General features: G+C 52.0%; 7 protein-coding genes across 7 annotated transcripts; 5 read left to right on the forward strand and 2 right to left on the reverse strand.

Moving 5' to 3' along the window:
- Positions 1 to 696: 696 nt before the first annotated feature.
- GLRG_02082 (uncharacterized protein) lies at positions 697 to 1710 on the forward strand (the record flags this gene model as incomplete). The annotated part of the gene is made up of 1 exon (XM_008092740.1): positions 697 to 1710. The coding sequence occupies one exon, from the start codon at positions 697 to 699 to the stop codon at positions 1708 to 1710; it is 1014 nt and encodes a 337-aa protein (XP_008090931.1).
- Positions 1711 to 3615: 1905 nt separating this feature from the next.
- On the forward strand, positions 3616 to 5128 carry GLRG_02083 (methyltransferase domain-containing protein; the record flags this gene model as incomplete). The annotated part of the gene is made up of 6 exons (XM_008092741.1): positions 3616 to 3780; positions 3885 to 4075; positions 4149 to 4215; positions 4275 to 4315; positions 4372 to 5007; positions 5059 to 5128. 6 exons carry the CDS (start codon positions 3616 to 3618, stop codon positions 5126 to 5128), a joined length of 1170 nt encoding a protein of 389 aa, XP_008090932.1.
- A 405-nt stretch (positions 5129 to 5533) lies between these two features.
- On the reverse strand, positions 5534 to 6787 carry GLRG_02084 (FMN-dependent dehydrogenase; the record flags this gene model as incomplete). Its single annotated transcript, XM_008092742.1, has 3 exons — positions 5534 to 5566; positions 5622 to 6423; positions 6474 to 6787. The coding sequence occupies 3 exons, from the start codon at positions 6785 to 6787 to the stop codon at positions 5534 to 5536; spliced, it is 1149 nt and encodes a 382-aa protein (XP_008090933.1).
- A 6244-nt stretch (positions 6788 to 13031) lies between these two features.
- On the forward strand, positions 13032 to 14572 carry GLRG_02085 (uncharacterized protein; the record flags this gene model as incomplete). The annotated part of the gene is made up of 3 exons (XM_008092743.1): positions 13032 to 13109; positions 13165 to 13334; positions 13390 to 14572. 3 exons carry the CDS (start codon positions 13032 to 13034, stop codon positions 14570 to 14572), a joined length of 1431 nt encoding a protein of 476 aa, XP_008090934.1.
- Positions 14573 to 14998: 426 nt separating this feature from the next.
- GLRG_02086 (tRNA pseudouridine synthase A) lies at positions 14999 to 17023 on the forward strand (the record flags this gene model as incomplete). Its single annotated transcript, XM_008092744.1, has 3 exons — positions 14999 to 15225; positions 15316 to 16758; positions 16849 to 17023. 3 exons carry the CDS (start codon positions 14999 to 15001, stop codon positions 17021 to 17023), a joined length of 1845 nt encoding a protein of 614 aa, XP_008090935.1.
- A 281-nt stretch (positions 17024 to 17304) lies between these two features.
- On the reverse strand, positions 17305 to 17902 carry GLRG_02087 (uncharacterized protein; the record flags this gene model as incomplete). The annotated part of the gene is made up of 2 exons (XM_008092745.1): positions 17305 to 17628; positions 17717 to 17902. The coding sequence occupies 2 exons, from the start codon at positions 17900 to 17902 to the stop codon at positions 17305 to 17307; spliced, it is 510 nt and encodes a 169-aa protein (XP_008090936.1).
- A 1006-nt stretch (positions 17903 to 18908) lies between these two features.
- Positions 18909 to 20120, forward strand: GLRG_02088 (uncharacterized protein; the record flags this gene model as incomplete). Its single annotated transcript, XM_008092746.1, has 1 exon — positions 18909 to 20120. The coding sequence occupies one exon, from the start codon at positions 18909 to 18911 to the stop codon at positions 20118 to 20120; it is 1212 nt and encodes a 403-aa protein (XP_008090937.1).
- Between the last annotated feature and the right edge of the window lie 351 nt (positions 20121 to 20471).

Below are 20471 nucleotides of genomic sequence, written 5' to 3' on the forward strand. Positions count from 1 at the left end.
CGCCGGAGCACGTGGTCTCATGATTTTGTTTGCTTTTCTGGAGTTGGTGGGTAACACGGCTGTGTGCTCGTAGTCTAAGAGACACTGAGCTCGCCGTCAGAAATGAACGGAATATATTTATTTTGGAATAAAACCGCATAGATACTTTAATTGAACTTATCGCAACCCCCTTTTGCTCCAAGATCATCATCGTGCAACCCAGTTGACCTAAACATCAATATGCTTTTGTCCGACTAAGGTTCATATCAGGATCGAGGGTATTACTATTACTACTGAGGAATCCCGGTTTCATCTTGGGGCTGCCGCCGCTGACAGTGCTGTCAAGGTGTGCCTGAATGCTCCAATTGCCACACTTTGCCACCGCGCTTCGCACTGCGTTTCTCATATCTCGAGTATCATGTCGAGGAAAAGTCATTGACGGCAAGTGTAGTCGTGGTCTAAACCACATGCACCCTTACTGCGAGAACCAAACCGGCAAAATATCCGCCTGGAAGACACAACCGTTTGTAGATGTAATATCGACTTCGGCGATAGCCACAGGTCACAGTATGGTAGCAATGACCAGGATGTAACAGAGGGGTCCCGTGGTCGTCCAGACTACGTCACCCACTTTGGACTCAAAACCTAAGGTAGCCCTCAACCATGTAACGTTTAGTCGGGAATTACACAGCCCCGGGCAACTTCACACAATTCAGTATGGCTATCAACGACGAACCATCCAATACCCTTCCAAAAATGAAGGTCAGCGACCGGGCTGCCTGGCTCGAAGCGCTCGAGACGGATCGTCCCGTCCTTATCCACCTTAACGCAGACACCACATGGCTCATTCAACTGCCGTACCCGCCCTCATGCACTCCGCCATCTGGCCGGAGGCGATTCAATATCCTTCTCGACCCATGGCTCAAGGGCCCGCAAACCGACGTTGCAACCTGGGTTTCCACACAATGGCACGTTGTTGAGCCCAGCGTTCAGACACTGGATCAACTCAACTCGATTCTGGCTGGCCTGGAGCAAGGGGCAGGAGGGCCAAAGGTGACAAACAACTCGTACATCGATGTCGTCGCCATATCGCACGAGTTTACCGATCACTGCCACGAGGCAACTCTAAGAGAGCTCCTTCCGTCAACGCCAGTCTTTGCCCCCGACAAAGCCGCCCGGCTGGTCCGGTCGTGGGAGCACTTCAACTCCGTCACCACTACTCCCTGCTTTTCATCGATGACCAAGAGCTGGAAGACGGACCTGAGCATCGCAGGGTTGCCTTCTTGGATTGGAATAGGGCGCGTAGTGACGAATGGGAACGCAATGTATTTCCACTCCGCGATCATGATCGCCTTCGATCTCGGGAAGGCCGAGACGATACTCTATTCCCCGCACGGCGTCCAGGCATCCGATTTGTCGTGTGTTCGGGCCTGTGGGCTCTCAACGCTGGCACTGCTGCATGGCCTCCATGACGTTCGCATCTGGATGACAAAGCAACTGAATCTCGGTGCCATGAATGGGATCAAGGCCGTCGGCGAAACTGGCGCGCGTTATTGGATCGCGACACACGATGAGCCGAAGAAGGGCACGGGTTTTATAGCCCTCATGCTTCAACGCACACGGTACACTCTGAAGGAAGCAGTTGATGCCGAGAAAAGCCGAATCAAGTCAAAGATTCCGGAGTCTGACTTTGTGGAGTTGGGATCAGGCGATGGTGTAGTGTTACGATAAGCTACAGAACGGTTTCTCAAAGCATCATATATGAATTTTAGCGCACACACTGACCCGATACTCTCCATGAGCAATTCAGTCACATGTTCTGACTGCTGTTCTGTATGTGCTGTGACCAGCATAGAGACTTGAGACTGGCCGCGTTGGTTATAGGAGATCCACACGGTTTCACGACTTCGGATAGAGGGGGAAGGCGAATCAGGCCATTTCGGTATTTGTTTTTGCCGTAGCCACGCCTCGGCGCCTGGCCAGCCCATTCCGGCCCACTAACTTGATCGGTATTCTAGTCAACTATGTGTAGACGGAAGATCATACGAGCATTCGAAAAGCAGCTTAGAACCTCGAGTTGGCTGATAAATCTCGCCTGGGATTCGTCACAGGAGTCTGGACCCTTTCTCTTATCCCTGCTAAGCAGGTTCAACCCCAGGTTTGTATGATCCCAGTTGAGTACATCAAGGGAAACCAATGGCATGACTGTTTCCAGTTCAAAGGGAGTTGTATGCTTGACTCCCTCGGCCAGGTCTTCAGATAAACTCCTACTTCCATCCATTATCCCCCTTCGGCAACGCAACCCTCACTTTTCAGTACTAATCAACTACCATTTACGATGTGCCCCAGTGAACCAGCTACTGAGCTGACCAATCCATGGAAAGCTTTAGGTTCCTCCTTCTCAAAAAGGTCATTGGGTTCACATACGGAGAGGTTGTTGTGATAATGGGGGAGGTGAGGGTCGCTATGGGCGACCGTATATAGACTAGACTTATTATTACTTGTAAGTGATGATTTTAGTCGCGGACAGAGCTGGTCTTACATTACAGACGGGCATATTAGCTACGCCCGATAGCCTGAATCACTGGGGCACGACAGCTCAGACTCAGCTACAGCAGCATAAGGCAGCCTTGTTTAAAGTACTTTTCATCATACTCATGGGCCCCAGTCAAGAATTTCCCATTTTTAAAGTTTGCGCGCGGATTTTGATATCCACTGTGAATTCTATGACGCAAATGGAGGTGGAAAAAAGGTGTAGGGTCGAGAAGGGCCATTAAGTACGGGCAGGGGACTGGTCCAACTCCAGCATGAATTTAGAGCCAAATCTAGTAAGCTAAGCAGAAGGCTTGAACTGCCAAGTCTTTAGACTGCTTATTCGGGAATGCAGTTCGTGTCCCTGGGAAAGGCCACAGGCCTGAGAGACTCAGAATGCAGTCACTTGACTGGCTGGAATCTGCGCTCAACGGCAAGTGGAATGATTGCAAATTCTAGTTTGTCCAATGACTATAGGCAAATACAGAATGGTAGCCCAGCCGGCACATTGATAAGCTCGCAGTCGCATCTCTGCAGATAACCAAAACGAGTTCCTTGTATTGACCCGCGGGTTCTCATGTCAGCCCAGCAATACATTCAGCTGCCGTTGGACGCTGAGGTGCCTCTCTTGAAAACAGCTCGCCGGATGGTGCAAGACGGGCATTGTTACCGCCCAGTGGCGGTCTAGCAACTGCATTCGCAGCGGGGTTTCTGTTGGGCTCCTGTTTCCTGAACCAACCCCGCCAAAGCAAAAGAGTGGTACTGGATGATAAATCTGTCCACACATCCGCCAAGAGCGTGGATATGCATCCTGCAGTTGGTTTCTGTCTGATGGACCTTCCGCTTTGCCATGCCGTAAGTGGGTCAACTCTATTCGGCTGAAGACGATGGGACAATTAATTGGCTCAGAGAGACGAACTTGCAGCCACTCCTCGGCGTCTTGATCCTGGTCTGCAGGATGCAGTCTTGCATTTGAGATGGCTTAGGACGCAACTATCCCAGTATAAAGGAGGGGTTTCTCCCCCGTCGAAGTTCGAACCCTCGGTCTTTCTTCCCCCTTTTTCAGTACCCACCGCAAATCTGACGCTTTGGGTCTAATCCAAGATGTCGAGCAGTCCCGGCAACACGACGGCCCAGCTGGCGACAACTACCCCAGCAGACGCCGTGGAGTCGAACGTTGCTCAGAGCTCCAGTGCCGGCACGACACCGGCGGTGGCTGCTGCCGCACCGGCAGACACAGCCGAACAGGACGGCGATCCGGTGCCTGTGGTATGTAATCCCAAATCTAAACATAAATGCATTACCCTTGCTCACTTTTGCATTTCTTAGGATGCTGCACTCGAAGATTTTGATGAAGCTATTGACAACAGCAGGCTAGGATGTCACCTCAGAAATACAAGGACTACCAGCTAATAAATCTTAATAACAGCATATTGACATCCTCTACCACCTCTGTTACCGACAGTGTCCTCGAATATCGACAATTACATGGCCGGAGTTTTACTCAGAAGACGGATTATTGGGGGCCTAATGATGAACAGGCAAATGATGCCTTAGATTTCAAGTGGGTTTCCATTCCCGACTTCCATTTTCTTTCGGTGGCAGACCACTCGCTTACAGCCTGGGAAATGGTGTAGTCATTACTGGATCACAGATTTCTTTGACGACAAATTGTTCTTGGCTCCGATTGGCGATAGCCCACGGGTAAGGAAAGATTCGACACTGAAGGTTTATTATTGCCGACTCGCTAACAATAAATGCAGAATGTATTGGATATTGGTACCGGAACTGGTATCTGGGCTATGTGAGTTTTTCAAAGAAATCTTGCTGTTGTTAGATGACTAACTACCGGCATTGAAGCGACTTCGCCGATGAGTTTCCATCTGCCGACGTAGTTGGCATTGATGTGTCCCCTATCCAACCTCCATGGGTGCCTCCAAATTGCAGGTTCCAGATTGACGATTTCGAGAAGGAATGGACGTTTAACACAGAGTTTGACTTTATTCATGCCCGAAACCTCGAAGGGTGCATTGCCGATCTGCCAGGTCTATTGAAACAATGCTTTGCACACACAAGACCCAATGGCTGGTTTGAGATCCTCGAGGCTGATATTGAGGTTCGCTCGCAGACTCTAGGCGATATGGATGACGACCACATCTTCAAGAGGTGGCATCAGCACATGCTGGTTTCCTCAACCCGGATGGGAAAGCCCCATGGAAACGCCGTCGACCGTAAGCTTGCAAAGGCCATGATCGAGGCTGGATATGTTGACGTCGTTGAACGAAAGTGGCCTATTCCTATTGGACTTTGGCCTGCCAAGCCCGATATGAAAAAGCTTGGGCAATGCACTTTGGAATTTGTTCTGCAGTCGATCGAAGGATTTGGCCTGTTCTTGCTCAAAGAGATGTTGGGCTTCACGTATGAGGAAGTTCAGCTCACCCTTGCCGAGTTAAGGACCGCGCTGAAAAACCCTAAGAATACGCCGTTTTACTACTTGTAAGTCGTTCCATGTGGGTTCCATGACAATGAGGCTAAACCTTTATACAGACACGTGGTTTACGGTCGCAAACCAGAGGAGGAAGAGATAGCCCAGGGGAGTGCACCTACTACGGCTTGAATGCTTTATTGAGACGAGCCGAGGTCAGTTGTCTATACATGTACTTGTTGTTTAGTGTTGACAAGAAACGACCTGCGTTATTCTCCCTTGTAGGCGAGTTAGTTGTTCTGTCTGGTATAAATGGTCGACAAGAAGCTGCCTTGATTCATTCCTAGTTGCTTGTTCCACTCGCACTTGCACCAGGGTTCTCATGTCACAATTTGTAAAAAGATGCAATTATGTCTCGCTCCGATTGCCAGTTGGGATGCTATATTTCATCACTGGTTCTTCAATCAAGGGGTATCAATTTGCCATTGAATGCTATGAGCAGCTTGAAAGCAATGGTTCTTACAGCCGTGTGGTGTCATCGTAATCTATGCGAATCGGGAAAAATCCTCCAATGTTTCTAAACTACTGGCGATACGCTTAAGAGTACCAGTTGTTGGGGGTCCACTTGACCTATATATGTTGTTAGCAATCTAAATACCAGGTGAATGTATAGAAAATCACTTACGTAGCTGGCATCAATCTTCTTCAGGTCAGGGACACCGAGGTTACCGGCGTCAATGGCAATCTCGTGCTTCAGGAGCTGGATGGCCTTCTCAACACCGGGCTGGCCGAAGACGTTGGAGAACATGATGGGGCGTCCGATACCGACGGCCTTGACACCGAGAGAGAGGAGCTTGAGGACATCAGCGCCGTAGCGAACACCGCCGTCGGCGTAGACCTCGATCTTCTTGAAGATCTCGGGGTCCTTCTCGTAGATCTCCAAGGCAACCTCGAGGGAGGAGGGCGAGCCGTCGAGCTGGCGACCGCCGTGGTTGGAGAGGACGATGGCAGGGACATTGTTCTCGATGGCAGCCTCGGCATCCTCAACAGTCATGATTCCCTTGATGATGATGGGGAGGTCAGTCATGGCAGAGAGCTTCTTGTACTCATCCCAGGTGATAAGAGAGTAGTCAGAGTCGGCGGAGGTGACACCGAAGCGGGCAGCACGGTGACGGTTGCCGTCGGCGGCAGAGTCGACGGTGTAGACAATGGCCTTGGCGTCAGAGGCCTTGATGCGGTCAAAGAGGATCTTAGTGGCGGTCTCGTTGGTGGTGAGGTACACCTGCTGGAAGGCGACCTGACCATCGGCCTTGACCTCGGCAATCTGCTCAATGGTCTTGCCAGCGTACAGAGCGGGCATGTAGAGAATGTTCTCAGCAGCCGCGGCTCTCATGAGGTTGAGTTCAGCGTCGGGGTGACCGTAGTCGGCACGAGCAGCCGGGCTGATGAAGATGGGGGCCGAGAAGTTGTGTCCCAGGATGGTGGTACTAGACTTGTCAGCTTTCCCAGTTCGTTCTGACACGACGCTTGGACTTACGGAAGGGTAGACTCGATGTTGGTGATGTCAACCATGGTGCGAGGACGAAGGCGGTAGCGGCCGAAGACCTCGAGGTTGTTGCGGTATGACCATTCACCAGCAGCACCATTGCGGTAGTAGGTGTAGTTACGGGCAGGGAGGTAGTTGCGCGCAGCGTACTCGAAGTCAGGGAGACCGACCATTGACTTGAGATCAGGCAGAGCACCCACGGCGAGGTCGGGGAGGGCAAGCTCAATGCCAGTGTCGGGCTCGTTGAGGAAGGGGCGGGTGGCAGCAGCGCCAGCCGCGAGGGCGGAGATGAGAGCAGCACGCATGTTGTCAGATAAAGAATGAATAGTAGTGAGTAGAGACAATGAGCCCGTGTGCGGTGAAGAGAGATCGGCAGCCAGGCTGGGGGAACGGCGGCCCTATAAGTCCATTCTTCGACGAACCCACGATACGTCAAACCTCATCCAGCCTCCTCCAGATCTTGGCAGCCCGCCGAGCACTTCGTGCCCATGACCGCATCTGGTTCTATCAGCCGACCTAGGGGCTGCAAGGTACGGATGCCCAACGTCTGTCCAAGTGAACTCCATGACGTGCGCCAGGGGCAACTCTGAGCACCACAGACATTTGTGGATAGGTCCGGCGGCCCCGGTGAATGTTGAGATCACAGTGGGCGTGAAGCATGTTCTCATAACAGCGACAACGTTGGCAAGCCAGGAATATCGGTCTTGGCAGGCGGCAGAGGTGATTGCCCGGTACAAGTCAGGTAGTACTCGGTTGCTCCAAAAACTGGGACATGCGGGTCAATTCAGCCCCAAATCTTAAAGCTTGACTGGCTTTTGTTTGTTTTTTTCTTTTTCTTCTTTGGATGAGGGGAATGAGAGCAGCAATAGCTCAATCCAGATAGACGATGGCGACCCGCTGCCAAGCTTAATGGTGCTGCAACGCCTACCTTGTCAAGGGAGGGGGCCGTTATCAGATCCGGTAGAGTGATCCAGTGAGTGCCGTTAGCGATCCAGGTATTGACGTATCAACTTGATGGAAGTTGTCTAGATGGGGCCAGTTCCGCATTTTTATTCCAGCGCTTTTTACCCTTCCATCATTCCCCAGGCACTTCCTGGTGGCTAACCGCAGGGGTTAAGCGAATAACTGACTCGCCCTGAGAGTATGTTCCACAGCTCAATAGGTAACACAATACGTTGACACGCGAGACTTAGGTTGGGCCAAGTAATGTACCAAGCCGTCATAGGTCATGAGTGGGGATAGCTCTAGCACATGATGGCCCAGCCAGCGAAACGGGGCTTGGACAAGCGCGCGGGTGGTGACTGATGAACACAACGCTCAGAAGCGAGTCCCGATGGTCCGGATTGCAGCTGCTAGCCCGGTTCTGGGAGGGATTGCTACATCGCGGACGAACTGATTTTGCCGAAGAAATCAAGAGGTAACTCGGAGGCGGACAGTTCGGTCGACTTCCGGAACCCGTGTGCTATGTAGGCCCTGGAAGCTTCATACCTCCCGGAGTATCCGTAGAAGCCTATACGTTGATTGTGTTCTGGATTTTCATTTCAAGGGTCCATATCATGTTCCGCACAAGGCCAACCCGGTTAGAACCAGTGGCCGAAGGGCTGGAGCCTTGGCTCCTTGGCTTTTTGGCCTTCATGGCATATCATTTGTCTGTAGCCCCCCTCGTTTTGTTCGTCTGTCGTTTGAAGTTCATGTTGTACTATGTTTGAATCGTCCGGCGTGTTGAAAACGTTTTCGTCGCATTGTTCTTGATCAGCAGGGATACATGTAACTCTCGGTCGCGGGACACAACGAGTAGGTCGCATCTTGCACAACGTTCCAATGCTACCTACCAATCTCGCACATGACGTATTTGTGAAGCGAGATTTTGTTCGCTGGCCTCTTTCAAAAGCTCGAGAAAGGAATTTTACAGTTCCAAACCAAGGAATGGTCCCCACTTCTTGGTTTCTAACGCGAGAATTTCCGACCCCATTACAAGGGGTCTCCTCTCGGCACCGTCAATCATTCTGCGGGCCGACTACTGGCCTTACTTATGAAGAACCCGCTCGCTCGCACTGGGGACTCGTTGACCTTCCGGATTCATTTTGCTTCCGCTGCCAATTTTGGGATCCGTCATCAAAATTCGTGGCATGGCAGCGGGACAAGCATTCTGGCTAGAAGCACTGGAGTTTTTTTCTCCTTCAATCTCGGTCCGCCATATGAGTCGCCCCTCAATGCCAAGAAATTCTGGAATCCTCATGATAGCCGTTCTAGGCGGCCGATGGCGAGACCCAAAATCATGGGAGTGGATAGAGAGTTGACCAATATGGATACCAGTTGAACATCCTATTCAACAGTGGAGCGGAGAAGCGTACCCCAGCTCTATCCGCATCTAGACGTCAAGTGGATCCTCTCGGACTCTTGTTGGGCCGTACCAGGTTGCGTGAGTCTTCCTTGCAAGGCAATCGATGGAAGAAGTACCCACGTCATATGCATCTTGTGGCCTATGCTTTACGGATACACGCCACGACACTCATCAGCTGGGGCAGTGCAACCATGGACAACTACTCTGCAGCAATCAAGCACAATTCAAGAGAGGTGTAGCCCTTTCCAACGGAACGCTCAAGTTACATGGAAATGAGTCACACAACCTCTCTTATTGCATGTGTTATGCTCAGGGAAAGGATTGTTGGTCACTGTGGGCATGTGGTGGTGGAGTGCAACAGTGCGACTATGCGCATTTGCCGCGGCATGTTGCTACAGTTCTTGGTGGTAGGTCCGCAGCAGGCTCAGGTAATAGCTCGTGTCTGACAACTCGGGTTTATCCACCGATTCGGTCGGCGCCGGCGATATCGCTCGTCACAACTCGGGTTTATCCACCTATTCCGTCGGCACCGGCCATATCGCCTGTCACATACGGACCGAGACCGAATCCGGAAGGTCAGTGACTGCTCGGTGTCCCAGCACCTTTTATGCGTTATCAGCTCAATCTTTAATTACTCTGTATCTTCACCCTCCTTGAGGAAGGGGCTCCAATAGGCTGTCTCATACCCCCGATTAGTTGGTAAGCTCGATAGACTCAACTTCCCCTAGTCGGGACACATTTGTCCCGACAGTGTTTGCTATTGTTTGAAAGCAGGGACTTTCAGGACAACCACTGGCAAGCGCTGAAGACGAGTTGCCAGTGCGTCTTCAAACAACTTCTTAAGGAATGGTCTTGACGCTTTAAGACTCATTCATGAAAGGTCAAACTACGTCTGTAGGTAGAGGAGGATCTGGTGCCCACACCAATGAAACCTACAAGGGGGCCGAATTTCGATCTGCAGCCCAACTTAGCGCACCCTGTAATTACTCCACCGCCGTCCTTTCGCCCTAAATTACCTTGGCTGGGAAGATAGGAACACAATCCAGAAGGTTAAATCGGCCCTGTGATTTGACTGTGACCCTATGTCTAGTAGTATGTCACCATGCAATCGTGCGTGACCGGGTTCCATCCACTCCGCGACTCCCACGACTTGGCGAAATGAACCATTGGGAAAATTGGTAGCGGCGTTACGGGTTAATTCATGCGAGGCACATTCCACCCTGTTCTTATGCAACTACGTCGCCACGCAAACCCCTTAGATGCAGGCTCTATAAACTTGAAGCGTTGCCTACCCCGTTGTAACGAGAGTATTTTTGGCGAAGTTGGTCTTATGCGGCTGTATTATTCTGATCCGAAAGCCGTAATCGTCATGATGCCAGTGATAGGTTATCCTAGGTCTTGCATTAGCGAGGGGCACAGCTTTCAGTAAAGAACATCTAGCACGATTTACTTCACAGCGCTATATTAAGTATTTTAAGCGTCATATATCCGTACCGTCCAGGAAATGACTGGCTGTCCTAGGCCTTGATTGAGGTCACAGACGGCTACATCATCAATGTTGATAAAACACGTTTTCCGGTTAATAAATATCGAGACATGATATTATCAGAGCTATCCTGGAATTTTTGACTACAGAATCCCAATTGCGGCCACACAGTGGGTGAGATTGGCGCTTCTACTATAAGAAAACACGACTTTGGTGTAGTCAATTCAATCAATGACTGCGCCAAGTAGGCGGCGTCCTGGATGTCGTCTAATCTATTCTGTACTCGGTCTGGCCGCTACGCCACCTGTTGTTTCACTACTCAGACTTGGCGGTGTAGGTTCCCACCTTTTTACTATCCTTCTAACTGATTCATACATTCTTCTGACTTTTGATGCCAATCGCGGCCCAGCGTCCTGTCAACAGCTCAATTCGGGAGATTGATTCGCGGACTCAGTTGATCGGTGACCCACTCCTTCTCTCTCGCTCCTCGGCCGTCTTGCCCAGCTGTTTGTGGAGTGACGGCTTCGGCTCATTTTACAGCATCTCCGAGGTGACCGAGGCACGACCCGTACTTCAGTCACTCTTGACCCCGTCCTTGGAACTGTTACGATTGATCTCCGATGCCGGCGGTATCTCCCCTGTATGGGCAATTGGTAACGCCGTTCTCAAGATCAAGGTCTTTGATCAACCGAGAATGACACGGGAGCATGTCACACTAGCGGCGTGAAGGCTATAAAACTAGTTTCTCTATCTCGGATGTCGTCTATCATGGCGAATGGGACAGCCGACATTACCTGATTGTGATGAAATGCAGCGTCTAATCATTGGAGAGTAAAATAGTTGTCCCATTAAGAATCTATGTATGGGCCAGAGAAGTGGTAGAAATACCCATCTCAGGCGGTCTATGCGGGTGGTACGCCACATCTATGGCGGCCGCTACTGGTACTAGCCACACCAACCTATTCCAGCTTCACGACACTGATTTTATCCAAGGCACCTGGGCTGACCCTTGGCGATGTGTGCCTGACGATGGATAAGACCACAAAGCGTCACTACGTCGACTGGGCTGTGATGTTTGCAAGGAGTTAGGGAAGCTTCAAGCTGACTGAATTGGTGGCCTTGAGAGGAACGAGCTTCTTGACCCACTCCTTATCAAGCGCAACGCATAAAAGGACTTTAGTTATAAGAATCTTGTCAAGAGTTACATAAATTATATATAGAATTCTCTAGTTTTATCTTCTCTCACTGTGATTTAGGCCTAGGCAACTTAACTATAGAAAGTAGTGGCTCACTTGGTGTCATCGATTAGGAGATAGCGGGGTTTGCAATTACCTTAAGACTAGATCTAGACTAGGTCTTGCATCCCTAGCAGTCTGGATATACCTGTTGTAGGTGATAAAAGGGTTGATTGGCGACGACGTATGCAGAGACAGTTGGCTTTAGAAGGATATCCTGAGATAGCTGATGGATGAATGAGTTTGTGGAGGGGAGAATAGAATGGTTTTATTGAGCATTATCTGCGTATTCTCCAGGCACCAGTGTCACCCCTAGGCCCCGACGGATAGTACCTGTCCTGTTTTTGTCATGCTGCTCAATGGCTGTCTGGGGCCCGAGATGATGTTATGAGTGGGTGCCTGAACGAACGAGAGGAAGAACATACCGGCAGAGCCTTTATTTGACAACCTAACGGATGTCCTTGCCGCAAGGTTTGCCATCCTTGGTCCCAGAGCATTTGGTAGCTTTAGACACATTATTATACCTGAAGTTTAAATAATTGACTGCGTTAACTAGATTGAAGGAAGTGAGTACTGCTATGGTAGATGAACACAACGACCTGTTGGCCGACGTCCTCGAGGGTGAAGACAAGATGATACCCGAGTTTAAGCTCGCTGGGGCCTGGTCTTTCCCAGAGACATTACCATCTCCACCCCCGGTCAGAACACGCGCATGTTGAGGGCTCTAAATAGGCCATTATGGAGTGGGATCTTCTGGAAGTCGGGAAAAACGATACAGTCTGGGGAAAGCCTAGTGCCAACTTGCCGTCTGCGACTTCCCAAAATTCGTTCCGGTCTTGACCTCAATCCGAAATAATGGATTCAAGAAGGATGCTACCAGTACGTGGAGATTCTAGTTTGCCCATAGTCACCGAACTGAGCTAAACGGAGAGGAGGCTGAGGATGTGTGTAAGGAGTTTGAAGATTGAGACACTGAATGACAATTCAAGGCGATGATCGACAACAAGCTGAGCTGACTTGCATTGGCATTGAGGCGCAGAGGGCCTAAAGTAAGACGATGCGGGATATTATATCTGCCCATTGAATGAAAACAGGGCGAGCCAATCTGCCTTGCGGTCTTTCAGCGCGCATCAGCTGATCGTCTATGTGCATGACTTGAACCAATTCACTCGGGGCAACATGCACAATTCCTAGTTGGCGTCTTGGACGCTTGGCCCTTCATATACCGTAAGTGCCATCTGTGAGTGGCTGGTTGGGCAGCTAATTCAATCTGGGTTTAGTGGATGCAGCGGTAAGGCATACCCAGCGCCAACTTGGGCAGAATCTGCGCCGCTGTACAGACTTGGCATACCAATTCCGGTGCTCACTGGATAGATCATGCATCTCAGCTTTAAAAGTCGATATGTCTTCTTGAAGTCGTCCATAACGAGTTGTAAACGTCGACCTTTGCGAGTTACCCATCAAAGTGATTAACTCGATGCACCATGGCGCCTCCCATCACTGTTTTCGAGAATCCATGGCCGAAAGACAAGCCCAAGATATTGCTTCACGTTGCAGCCGCTGTAAGAGGCAAAGTACCGGAGCTCAAAGCATCAGGATATACTGACAGGTATGAAGAGGCACACCGAGATTATTGAGATTTTCTTAAAGCTTCTTCCGTACTTCAAACAAGACGAGAAGGGCAACATCCACGATAAAGCCCTGGCGCTTTCGGAGTGGCGCTACACGTGCTACATCCGCTTCCTCGATTTCAGCGGAACATCGCCGAATGACTTTCCGCCGCCGTGGTTCGTACTTACCCCGTTGATTAGAGTCGAAAGCGAGAACCTCACCTCGTTTTAGGGATGTTGCGATTATCTGGTATTGCCATCTGCTCTCGCCCAGTGGATTCCACCGTCATTTATGGGATAACTGCCATTCTTCCTACGGCCTAAACCACAACCAGTTTCCAATCATGCGTCTATTGCATCTCGCCAAGTCCGGAAAGTGGACGGACACGAAAGCTCAGAAGAAATGGGCGTCCTTCAACAGGAAGAAAATTGGCCCGCATCTTCCCTTTCAACTTTGGAGATCTCCGCCGTGGGAGGATAAACGAAAGCTGGGCATATTTTCTGTCCTATCTACTAAAAAGTCGAACATACAACCCGAAGAAGACCCAGGTATCGTCATGTACAATATTTCTGGAAAGCTCTGCACGACTTTCAAACAGGACAAGTGGACACTCTCCGAGTGGACGGACATCAGGACGGGCAAGAGACTGGAAACATGTCTAAAAGCCAGCATCCACAGCAGCCGCGGGCAAAGATGCGAGTTGGCCATGTGGCCGAGTCTGCAGGATCTTAGGGATACGCTGGACCGCCAGATCGGCTTTTGGAAAGCTACAATCCAAGCGCGGGACGCGCAGAAGAACTTTAATCATATTGTGGAGGAGTCAGTCAAGGATTACGAGCGCTTCATAAAGCTGCTCGGGCGACCCGCGGAAGGGACGTTCACGTCCCGCCCGCTAGAATATGACATGGACACGATAGAGAAACCAGGCTCCATGCCAGACAGGAACCGGGAGTTCGTGCCCCCGAATCTCGTCATTGACCTGCTATGGCACACGCACCGGCTGTACCCCGCGAACTACTGGACCTGGAGCTTTGCCGTCGCGAGGAGACTCATCGACTATGCACCAACGCCGTCGGCTGCCGCGGCGAGGAGAACCCTTGCGGAAACGAGAATGGAGTGGAGGAAAAAATACGACGAGGAGTGTACGGAGCAGTTTGCAATGGACGAGGATGGCGTGGAAGATTACATCCCTGATGCGGCGGTAGTTCCACCAGGTCACCCAGCCCGGGTGAAAGCGAAATGGATTCTGGGCGGTGTGAACCCGGTCAGGGAGAGAAGGACATACACCAAGGGGCAGTATTATGTTTTTGAGGGCGTATGGGTTTCTTTCGAAGGTAGCGATGCTGGCGGGGGTGACGGCGGCGGTGGTGATGGAGGCGGGGGCGGTGATGGAGGTGGCGGAGGAGGCGAATGAGGTTTGAATCTACGCCCCGCTGGCGAGCCGTGTCATCATCCACAAATTGTAAGAAGCACCAGAAACATTAATCTGAGAAAATGAGAGATAGCCCTGATATAGAAGAAGCCAGACTATCCAGCAGATCTTTTTTCTCGGCTAACACGAATTTGTCAGTGAGATGAGTGATGAGATGAGAATCAGATGAGAGCAGTCGGGTGAGTGGTCCGTGCCAAGCCAAATTAGCCACACTTGACTAGCGCCACAAAGCCCCGTAGACCCCGCCAACCGGTGTTCAGCCGAAAGGTCCCACATCTCGGCGCCGTGTCCCGCAGCCTTGCAGCTCAGGAAATTTTCTTGATCAGGGCCACCTGCGACAGGCGCTCGCGAACACTCCACCTGCACTGAGATACGGACCATGAGAACGTCCGCGATCTCAATTCGAACATGGCGACTGATACTCCCCCTCAACCGACCGACGGTGCCCCTGCGAGGCAGCCAGCCGATCTCCCGACAGGTGACAAACCGTCAGTTCCATCAGAGTCCCGCACCGAGAGCTCGGCCCAGTCCGGTTCTGCTGGGGCGGGTGGACAGGACGGCAGACGCGGAGAGAAGCGCAACGGCAAATCTCGCGGACCCAAGCGCAAGCACGACGTCGGACGCTCAGCATGGAGGTAAGTCATTTCTCTGCCCATACGAATTGGGCAGCTGTTTTTGATTGGTTGAGTGCGCACCGGTGCCAACATTGTCTAACCAGGTAACAGCCGCGAGGCCACCGACAAGCGCGGACGCAATTCCGAGTATCAAGAGTTCAAGCGCAGGAAGGTAGACAAAGACGGTAACCCCGAGGCCGTTCCCACCCCCTTCACCGCTGAGGAGATCGCTGCCGAAGGCCGCCGGCCCAAGCGCAAGGTGGCCGTCATGGTGGGCTACTCCGGCACCGGATACAAGGGAATGCAGATCAACAACGAGGAGAAGACGATCGAGGGAGACCTGTTCAAGGCCTTTGTCGCCGCCGGCGCCATCTCCAAGGCCAATGCTGACGACCACAAGAAGTCGAGCCTGGTGCGGTGCGCAAGAACCGACAAGGGCGTCCACGCTGCCGGCAACGTCATCAGCTTGAAGCTCATCATCGAGGACGAGGACATTGTCGACAAGATCAACGCCAACCTGCCCGAGCAGATCCGCGTCTGGGGCATCCAGCGCACCAACAACTCCTTCAGCTGCTACCAGACCTGCGACTCGAGATGGTATGAGTACCTCCTGCCGACCTACTGCCTTCTGCCCCCCCACCCCGACAGCTGGCTGTGGAAACAGCTGGTTGAGGTGGCCAAGGAGAAGGGATACTACGAGGAGTTCCAGAAGAAGCTGGCGGACGTTGAGGGCTACTGGAGGGAGGTTGACGAGAAAGACATCAAGCCCATTCTCGAGAGACTCGACCCCGAGACCAGAGCCAAGGTCATGGAGAGGATACACGCCGATGAGGATGCGGCTGGTGGTGGTGAGGCGGAGGAACCCAAGGCCGCAGCCGAGACCAAGGCCGAAGAGAAGCCGGCCGAGCCCGTCTCTCAGCCGACAGAGCCCGCCGCCGAGACCAAAACCCCCGCCGAGGTCCCCGAGGGCAGCGTCAAGCCCCGGAACCGTGACCTGACGCCCCTCGACTTCGCCCTGCGCGACATCAAGGCGGCCTACATCGCCGCCAAGAGGCGGTATCGCGTCACGCCCGAGCGCCTGAGCCAGCTCCAGGCGGCGCTGAGCGAGTACTGCGGCACCATCAACTTCCACAATTACACCGTGCAGAAGAGCTTCAAGGACCCCTCGGCCAAGCGCCACATCAAGTCCTTCCAGGTCAACACGCAGCCCATCCAGATCCGCGACACCGAGTGGGTGTCCCTCAAGGTCCACGGCCAGAGCTTCATGATGCACCAGATCCGCAAGATGGTCGGCATGGCCTCCCTCGTGGTGCGCTGCGCGACCCCGCTCGAGCGCATCAGGCAGAGCTACGGCCCCACGAGGATCGCCATCCCCAAGGCGCCCGGCCTGGGCCTGCTGCTCGAGCGGCCCGTGTTCGACGCCTACAACCGCAGGGCCAAGGATAACTTTGGCAAGGAGACGATCGACTTTTCCAAGTACGACGACAAGCTGCAGGCGTTCAAGGACAAGCAGATCTACCAGCGCATTTTTGAGGTGGAGGAACAGGAGAACACGTGAGTTACCCACCCATCCATCCAGGGGAAAACGCCTCTTTCGGTCGTGACACGCTTTTTTTCTTTTCTTTTGCTGACCACTCTGAACAGGTTCCACATCTTTTTCCAGCAGGTTGACAACTTCAAGTCCGACTACTTCCTGTGGCTGACGGCCGGCGGCATTGACGCCGGCGGAATCCGCACGGGCAAGGACGAGAAGGGAGCGAAGACGCTCGAGGCGGAGATTGGTGACGAGGACGAGGACCCCGAGAACGGTGACGGTTAAGGGCTCGGGGAACGATAGAACGGCCGGGGCTGGGCAGGTAGCACGGGTATAGAGATGCAGCCAACCGGCTCTCCTTCTGGCTGGCGACGTATGCGACTCGTAGAATCAAAAGCATAAAGTTCTTTTCCGACCTCTGGATACGGGTATAAGCGTGAAATCTTGTGAAACCGCACAATCTCCAGTCCATTCATTCCCAACGCCAGAAAATGCACGTCGTTATCTCCCAGAGCCTTTCGTCAAAACCTTTCCCTCTGCTTTCCACAGTTCATGCACCACGATCCTCATGCGGCACCAGCTCCATTGCCGCCACCACTGCCATTCGATGCCGCGGTATTCGCGGGTGGAGGCGCAGTTGCAGCAGCGCCCTCGACGGGAGCGGCGGCATCCGGGCGTCCCATCGGCGCCCACTTGCCGCCCGCCGCGCTCGCCAGGCCGGCGTACCGCTTCTCCTGGATAGCGTTGAGCAGCTCCGCGCAACGCACGACGTCGGCCTGGAGCTTGTCGGCCTGGATGCGGGCGTCGCCTTCGCCGCGGCCCAGCTTGCCAAAAAGCCAAAGCTCCTTCAGGCGGCGGCTCAGGGCGAGGAGGTCCTTGATCGAGGTGTGCTGAGACATTCAAGTTAGCGCGAGGGGCTCAAAATGGGGACGCGAGGAACGAGGGTTTGCTGCTGAGACAAGGGTGAAGGCGACATACCAGGCCTTCAAACTCGATCTGCATCGATATGCCCGTCACGGCGACGGTCTGAGGCTCGGCGTTCTTGCGCTCGCCTTCGGCTTGGATCGTCGCGAGCATCGTCAGCATGCGGAACCGCGAGAGGACATCTGCGATGAGACGGTTGTGCGTGTCAAGCAGGTTTGACGAGTCTCGTGATGTATCCATCTTGGCGACTTGTGACGGGCACTGCGGTAGGTGAGATGCACGGCGGTTAGTGAGTGGCTGGATTGAAGTCTGGAGGTTGAGGTTTATGTGGTGGGGGTTCCAGGTGGGGCTCGGTGAGATATGCCTGTGGTCCGAGCTCACCGACGCCAAATCTCGGTGTAGGAAGAACCCAGCGCTGTCAACACGAATACCCAAACCTGGGAAGGGTATTTTTGTTTTTACCAAATCAGAGCGGTAAGAAACTCAATACTTACTCCTATAACTGAGTATAATCATTCTATGGTTTCAATGATGAAGATCTCCTTAAAGCAAGTTTCGCCTGAGGAAGCAGGGTGGGCGGAGATCCTATGTTGACCTGGACTCAGTAATTCCATGCTCAACCCATTTGACCGGGCCGAAGTAGTTGTTTTACAGTTTACAGAGAATGAAAGACAAAGTGGGTTGGACGCTGAAAATTTCAGAAACGGCTCGAAAAAGGATGATTAAACTCAGATGCAGATTGTTCGGGGGACAGATTTTCTGATCTCGGCTAATCGATGGAATGTATAACACATTGTGTATAAAACAAGGCACCTGTGTTTCCAGCTTTCTACAAGTTGTATTGTAACTTGTAGTTGTTATAGGTGAGCCTTTGACTGGCCCAGCGCTTTGTTCTGTTGGCCCTTCATAACCAGCATCTTGAACGGACTCGAATGCGCTACCATCATCAATGGACCGTAAAAAATGAAAATCAAACAATGAAGCCTATGTATTATTTGTCCCAGAGACAATAATTGCTACTTCTTTCTATAGACTTTGCGCTGATCTCTGTCGCGTGACTGAGAGTACTTATTATACTACAAATCCGTTTTAGTAACGGCTCGATATCAATTTCACAATCCAAACGTCTTCACTCAACCACGGCCGTTGTCGTCAACGCCTACACAAATACCACAGCCAGCCCCTGACTCCAACTCTTACCTAAACTCTCAAACCATAGGCTGAAGCCAGCAAGCCTTTCACCAAAATGTCTGCAACTGCTCCAGACTGCCTTGTCCCTGACCTCACCATCCTCTCTGGGATCTCTGAGCTTGATGGGATCACGATGTGTAAATACCGCATTATCTCTAACAGCTCAACCACTTGCACCGCGGTGGCCTCCTTAGAAGAAGACCAGTCTCCTTGTGGTCTACCTACCCATCTCATCATCCGCCTGGAAAAGAGCCGGGATGGCAACCCCCTCTTCGCGACGGCTGCGTTCCAGAGGCTGGCCCACCGACGACTCCCCCATCTGGTGCCCAAGGTCTGGGGTGCTGGCCACACCCAGACCGAGAAAGGCGCCAAGATCTCGTACATGCTCTCGCAGTACTACATGGACACGTGCACACTGGAGTCGGTATGGGACGACATGGATAAGTTTTCACGACATGCGTTGGTAGAACAAGTTGTGTCCAATTTGGTCCATTTGAAGGATGTTTCTGTGGCAAATGTCAACGATGAAACCGAAATTCTACGAGGGACACCGTTTGAGCGAACCAAGACGGGGAACTCTGCTATGGTAGGTGGTCCTGCATACGGTTACTTTCGTGACTTTTCGTCGTTTTTGATGAGTACACTGAGCTCCGGCAGCAAGAGATACAGTATAGATCGAAAGCCAGATGGTACTTTGGCAATTCAGATGAAGTCTCCACAAGAAACTGGCTTCGGCTTCGCTCAGACGGATCTCGACTTGTTATTACACATGTCGGTGTTGTGTCATAACAACCTGGAGCCTCGAAACATTCTCGTCCGCAAGGTCATCACTAGCAACAACAGGGTGACGTGTCAACTGGTTTCCGTCATTGGCTGGGAAATGGCCGGCTTCTTCCCCTTCGCTTTCGAGGTGGGTTACAAGGACACATGTTTGGGCCTGCAGAATCAGTCCTGGAGCTGGTATAGTTGGTACAGGCTCAGTGCGGGTCGCATTCTCTCCGGGACAGCTCCTGCCGCGCGTCCCATCTGTTTCAAACTGATTCAATCCATGGTGCTCACCGACATTGCAAAGAAAGAAGCCAACAAGCTGAACGTGGGAAACTTGGTGCAAAAGCTTTGGCATGAAAGAGAGCAGACTATGGCCTATGTTGATGCCGAAACGGGATACGCTAAAAACCCCAACATTGTAGGTGTCAATTCCTTCAACATGACTGACAATGCTGAGCTAGAGCTGGAGGCTTTGCGCAAACTACGGTATATAGATTAAGGAAGAGGCGAATGCCCGTGAGAAGGAGCAAGTTACCTTGTAGCTCAACGTGTACATATTACCGAAAACGCATCACGTGTATTTCCTGCTGGGAAATGGCCACTCTGAATTTTATACTTTCACAGGTATCTTTCCCCGTAGTTGCCATTCGAGGTCTAAAATCTCTCTCATTCATCTCCATATCGGTCCTTTGCAGCCCCGAGCGATCTCGCGGGTCTGCTATCAGTATATTAGGTGAAAACATGCGACTCTCTACCTGTGAGCGAGATATACGGGTGCGAGGCTGATATCTGCCTTGAGTATTAGTTGGGCTCCGACTTCGAAAATATTGTGATGCTCGGCGCCACAAGG

This window comes from Colletotrichum graminicola (assembly GCF_000149035.1).
Source record: "Colletotrichum graminicola M1.001 genomic scaffold supercont1.6, whole genome shotgun sequence".
Classification (NCBI taxonomy): Eukaryota; Fungi; Ascomycota; class Sordariomycetes; order Glomerellales; family Glomerellaceae; genus Colletotrichum; species Colletotrichum graminicola.